This window comes from Belonocnema kinseyi, chromosome 9 (genome assembly GCF_010883055.1).
Source record: "Belonocnema kinseyi isolate 2016_QV_RU_SX_M_011 chromosome 9, B_treatae_v1, whole genome shotgun sequence".
Taxonomy (NCBI): domain Eukaryota; kingdom Metazoa; phylum Arthropoda; class Insecta; order Hymenoptera; family Cynipidae; genus Belonocnema; species Belonocnema kinseyi.
In genome coordinates, this window is record NC_046665.1 from 111,070,969 (window position 1) to 111,077,416 (window position 6,448).

At 23.3% G+C, this 6,448-nt stretch overlaps 1 protein-coding gene across 2 annotated transcripts in view; it reads right to left on the bottom strand.

Moving 5' to 3' along the window:
* The window catches only part of LOC117179736 (nuclear pore complex protein Nup214-like), a 27,160-nt gene extending 20,980 nt beyond the window's left edge, over nucleotides 1-6,180 (bottom strand). For both annotated transcript variants that reach the window (XM_033371794.1, XM_033371793.1), the window contains exons 1-2: nucleotides 5,953-6,180; nucleotides 602-895 (exon numbers count right to left, since the gene is read on the bottom strand). In XM_033371794.1, coding sequence (XP_033227685.1) covers nucleotides 602-895; nucleotides 5,953-5,991 — 333 coding nt within the window. In that variant the 5' untranslated portion in view covers nucleotides 5,992-6,180. The remainder of the gene's footprint in view (nucleotides 1-601; nucleotides 896-5,952) is intronic.
* Nucleotides 6,181-6,448: the final 268 nt, after the last annotated feature.

Sequence of the window (6,448 nt, forward strand, 5' to 3'; positions counted from 1 at the left end):
ATATAAGTAGTAGTTAAGTTAGACTAAGGATGGAATTGTAAATATATGTACAGGGAGCGGTGGCCCTCAAACCCGTAAAAGGGAGAGATTAAATACATACTAAAATAGTTTCTTTCTGCTAAAAGATTAATTATTTCATTTTCTGTTGAAAACTCAACAATTTCTTAAATAATAATATTTTTTGATAAAAAAATTCAACTGCTTTGTTAAAATTCACCTTTTCCGGTTAAAAATTCATCTACTTTTTTTCTTTCGTTTGAAAATTCATGTATTTTCTTGAAAATTTGTCTTTTGGATAGAAAATTAAACATTATCATAGATTTTGGTTGAAGATTCAACTTTTTAGTTGGAAAATCATCTCTGTAGTGGAAAATTATTCTTTTTTAGTTAGAAATTAAACTATTTTTTTGAAAATTCAACTATTTGCCAAAATTTGGTTAAAAATGCAATATTTTTATTTGAAATTTTATAAATTGAAAGTTTTTTAAATCAAATTCCCACATTTTCCCTGTTTTTAAATCATTTTAATCTGTGAATTTTCTCAGCTGTAGAGTTGAAAAAATCTGTTTTTTTTTTCTTCTGTTAAACTGAAAATACTTACATTTTTGGATAAGGCAGCAGCAGAATAAATGAGAACTGCAGGAGCAGAAAGAGTCACAGCTAAATACGAAAAATCACAACTCAGAGATAATCTTGAAATGATGTCTGGCAACTGCAAATCTATTTTCCACTCGATGTTTGCTTCATTTCCAAGCTTCAGAACGGTGATTTTATTTTTATGACCAACGTATAATAATCCACGTTTTCCATCTGCGGCTACGAGATTACAACTTGTGGGAACGGACGTGAAATTTTCTGATATTTGATGAATGCTCGATTGCTTGAACACAAGTTCCTTAAAAAATACCAAAAATTGGTATTATTCGCGTGGGTTGAAAATAATATGAAAAAAATTAATAGGAAGAGCGCATAATGAAAAAATTATATAGAAATTTTTTTTTATAAATGATAAATCTAAATTAAAATTAATAGTTTACAGGGTGGCCGTTTTAATCGACGAAATAAATTCCCGGTCATTTCCCGGTTCTCAAACAATTTTCCCGGTGAATGAAATTTAAAAAAAAATGGAACACTAAAGCTAAAAAAATTTCCACTTGAGGTAATAAAAACTGAGCTTTAAATGAAAGCACTTAAAGTGAAACTGTGAAATTTTGAACTTTTAAAATTGAAATTTAAAAGTTTTTAATACAAAAATTTTGTATTCAAATGCTCAATAATTTTTGCGTATAAAATTGAAGTTATTAACATTTTTCGGTATAAAAAAATATAAATCCACGTTATCATTTGCAATAAATTCTCTAAATTGAAAAATTAATTAATAAACTTTAAAATTTTCAAAATTATATAATTTTAAGGAATTTTAAGCTAGAAACATCAAAAATTTTAACTTTTTGAAAATTAAACATTTCGAGTTGAAGTCAAGAATTTTAATTCTTTTCGAAAATTCTCTATTTCAATTAAGAATTAGAAATTTTTAGTACAATTCCCTGTTCCAATTCATAATTTAAAGTTTGTTCGAGAATACCTCGTTTCAACTCAGAATTATAATTTTCTTTAAAAAACTAAATTTTCCATTTAGAATTGTTATTCTCCTGGATAAATTCCAGTTCCAACTAAATTTTGGTCAAAAATTAAAAATTCCTTGTTCAAATCCGGAATTTTAATACTTTTCGAAAATTCTCCATTTCAACTAAGAATTACAATTTTTCTGTAAATTTTCGAAAATGTCGCGTTTTAACTTAGAATTAGAATTCATTCTTTAAACAAATGCCGTGTTCCGGCTCGGAATTCATTTAATTTTTTTAATTTTCCTTGTCTTGTACAATAAACTATTATTTACTTTTCAAATCTTAAAGCACAATTCAATTTAAAAAATCACAAATTAATTTATATTCACAGTTGCTCAATTAAAAATGCTTTTTATCAAAAATCTTCGATTTTAAACGCTTCTAATTTTTAATTGTTTAAGCCTTTAAAATTGCATTTTAAAATTCCAGGGTGGCCGTTTTAATCGACGAAATAAATTTCCGGTTTTTTTCCCGATTCGCAAACATTTTTCACGGTCAATGAAATTTTAAAAAATGGAACACTAAAGCTAAAAAAATTTTCACTTGAGGTAATAAAAACTGAGCTTTAAATGAAAGCACTTAAAGTGAAACTGTTAAATTTTGGAACATTTAAAATTGAAATTTAAAAGTTTTTAATAAAAAAAACTTTGTATTCAAATGCTCAATAATTTACGCGTATAAAATTAAAGGTTCTAACATTTTTCAATATAAAAAAATATAAATCCACGTTATCATTTTCAATACTCTAAATTTAAAAAATCAATTATATAATTTTATGGAATTTTAAGCTAGAAACATCAAAAATTGAAAAAATGTTAACTGAACTTTTTAAATTAGAAATTCAATTATTTTCTTTTTAAATAGTTCAAACATCCTTGGAAAGCTTCCAAATTTTATTTCAAAATCTTGAGAAATCTAGAAGTTGTTTTAAATTTGTTTTAAATTTAAAATTATTTTGGAAATTTTTTCAGAACTTCTAAATATCTGTCAAAATTAATTACATTTTTTCTACAATTGTCAGAAAATCCTGCAAATTTTAGAAAATTTCTTCACAATTTAGAAAAGATTTGAGAAGTTTTGAAAAGATTAAAACGTTCTGTAAAACTTGAAATGATAGCCTAATATAAAACAAAATGTAGATTTTCGCAGATTTTAAACAAAAAATTAGATTCTTTTCAAGAATTGTGAAAGACTTCTAAAGAATAAAAACATTTTCTTAAGATTCCTAGGAAAAGTGAAAATAATTTTTCATTTTGAAAAATTATCTTAAGAGAATATTTAAAAAGTTTTTCAAAGATTTAAACAAAATTTTCAAAAAAGGTATCTCTTAAAATTACTCAAATTTTTTCTACAAATCTTCATTTGTAAATGATACATCAAAATTAAAAAATTTCACTTACAAATTAAGCATTTTTCGAAATTTTAAAGATTCCAGGTTTTCTATGTCAAACAATTCAGTTAAAGATTCTTTACTTTTAAATATTTGGTTTCAATATACTTGTCTTAAATAAAAAATCAAATATTGCTAAATAATCAGAAATTAATCTTTTTTTTTTAATTAAAAATTTCAAATTAAATGCGTTAAAAATTGAATATTTTTGACTGAAACAATGTTTTTAATTTAATAAAATCCTTTAATTAAGCATATATTATTATGAAGTTATTTTTAAGTTGACAATAGTTTATAAACTTTCAATCAAACGTATTTAAAAAGTCTTTAAATTAAAAATGTAAGTTGAAAAATAAAAATTTTAAATGGAAAATTTGTAAAGTAAAATTTTATTTAAAATATGCATTGTAAGCTAAATAATAGCATAAATAAAAAACATAACAATTCAACTAATTATTTAAAAATTGTTGAAATCGAACGTGGACAGATTTTTCTTCTACAAATTTGTAAAATTCCCGTTAAAAAAAGCACTGTCATTTCCCGGTTTTTCCCGGTCTCAAAAAATTCCCGGCTTCCCGGTTCAGCGGCCACCCTTGTTTACATAAAAAATTATATAGAAAACGATTATTATGGTAATCAGCATTGGAATAAATATTTAAAAAATAATTAAGGAATTAATGTGAGCAGTAAACAAACTAAAAAGCAACGATTTATTTTATATTTTTGAATTTTGTAAGCCGCAATTTCCAAATTGAAGAATTTTAAATCTAAAATTTTATTTCTAAAAAAAATGTTTATTGTAAATAATTCTTTTCTAATAAATGCAACAATATTTTAGAAAAAGTTCGAATAAGTTTGAGAGATATTTCGAATTTCTAAAATGTTACAAAAATAATTTTATTTAAAACAAGATCTAGATTTTGGAAAATTTCAAACAAAAAATTTAGAAACTTTTTAAGAATATTAAAAGGTTTCAAAAGAATAACAAATATTTCATTTCCTTAAAAAATACCAAAACTTAGTATTATTATTCTGGTAGGTAAAAATATTATAAAAAATATTATAGGAAAAGCACATAAAAAAATCTATAGAAAAAAATATAAATTAATGATAGTAAATAAATAATGAATTTAATTAAAAATTAATATAAAAAATTATATAGAAAACGATTATATAATAATCAAAATTGGAATAAATATTTAAAGAATATAGAAGGAATTAATGTAAAAAGAAGACAAACTATGAAGGAACTGTTATTTTCGACTTTTGAATTTTAAACAATTTTGTAAATTGCAATTTTCCAAATCGAAGAATTTTAATTATAAAAATTAATTTCTAAAACAAAATTAAAAAATTGTAAATGATTCTTTTTTAATAAATGCAACAATATTTTAGAAAAAATTCGAATACTTTTTAAAGATATTTAGAAGTTTTAAAATGATTCGAAAATTTTATAAGCTTTTTAAGAATATTCAAAGTTTTCGAAAAATAAAAAAAAAATGTCTTAAGATTTCTTGGTAAATTTAAAATAATTTTTTGCTTTATAACATTTAGTTTAAGAAAATATTTAAAAATATTTCAAAATATTCTACAAAATTTCCAAAATAATCAAATAAAATTCTGAAAAATTTGAAGCCTTTTTTCTTATTTTGCAGAATCTTCAAAAAAACTTTTAAAAATATAGATTTTTGAGGATTACGAAATAAAATTTTTAACTTCTTCCTGGAAATATTTAAAATAGGTCTTTATTATTTTTAAAAATCAATTTTTAGCGACTATTTAGAGAAAATTATATAACATCACAAAAGATTTTCATAATTGTCAAAAATGGATCCAGAATATTTTTAAACAATTTTAGGAATTTAGAAAAAAATTCTCTGCAATTATCTAGATACTTTTTCAACATCTGAAATCTTTAAAAATCTTTTTCAATTTTTTCTTAGAACCTAAGAAAATTAGATTGATATAATCTTATGACAAATAAACAGAGAAAATTAAAAAATAGATTCGAAAATTTAAACTATAATTTGCCTAAAATTTGTATTTATTCTAGGCTGAAAAATCTTTTTTTATTGCAAAATCAACGATTTAACTCATATTAATATTCGAAATAACTTAAAATCTTTAAAGACCTTTAACAATATTTTAAATCCTTCATATCCGTTAAAATAAGTAGAAATTGATTGCAAATTTTAAAAATCGATTAAAAGAAGTGGAAATATTGAAAAACCTTATAAATTCCTTGAAATTGCATTTATTTTCTAAAGTTTTCTCGAAATTGCTCAAAATCGGAAATAAAATGTTTGGAAACACTACACATTTTTTGACATTCCTTGAAAGTTTTGGAATTCTCTGAAATCGGTTAAAACAGCTTTAAATCTTTTAGAATGCGTAAAATCCTTTGAAAAGCTTAAAAATTCTTGGAAATATTTCTTAATCTCGTGAAAACCGTTGAATTCCCTTAAAGTTGTTGAAAAACCGAAAAATTGAATTTTTTATAACATTTTTTCGTCAGGGTAAATTCCTACACTATGAATTTCTTAGTGAATAAAAGACAAATGTAAATTATACTATTATTAATTCCTAAAATTAAACATTAAGAGTTAAATTTTCCATAACCTCAAACTTTAAATTAGAGTTTACAGTTTCTAGTCTTTGCAATTAAAAATTCTTTATAAGTGTTTGAAATTATAAAACAGAAATATATGAACAATTATTCAGGAATTCAGGAAGTATAAAAAAACCCCGACAATTTAGGATCGAAATTGTGAAATAGTTCGAATCCTAACCTCAAAATTAATTAACTCCTCTTTGCCGGTATCAATGTTTTTGAAACTATTTAAAGTATAATTTTGAGCGAAATTGATGAATGAAGGTTGCTTTATAATTTTTTGTGTGGTAATTTGTGCAAATTTAACGTATTTCTAGACTTACTTGAACATCTTTCGGAACGGGAGGTGTTTTGAAACTCATCTTGCAAATTCCCGCGTCATTTAGTTTGGTTTGCTTTCGAAGTTAGTTCATAGAAGCATTTTAAACTCTACTTTATTATTCACATATAGTTATTTTTAAGGCATTTTTCGAATAGAAATAATTTTCCACAAAGAGTATTTGAATATTATTTAAACAAAGTATATATTCAGTTAAGAACAGAGATGGGTACGTTTATTATCTGACCTAGTGTGGCGGCGCCTCACTAGCGATCCTATAATAAGTTCCAAAAACTAAACTTATGTCATTGGTTAAAAAAGGATCGAGAGAAATGAGTATTTCTTCTTGACCTGTCTCATTTTTTATTTCTTGAAACACTTGGCTCGGAATTAAAAATGACTTTATAAAACAATTGCTGTAATTGAAATAAATAACTATTAAAATATGCACAATGATATGTACTAATTGCCTAACTTTTGATTCCAGGCAAAAAAAATAT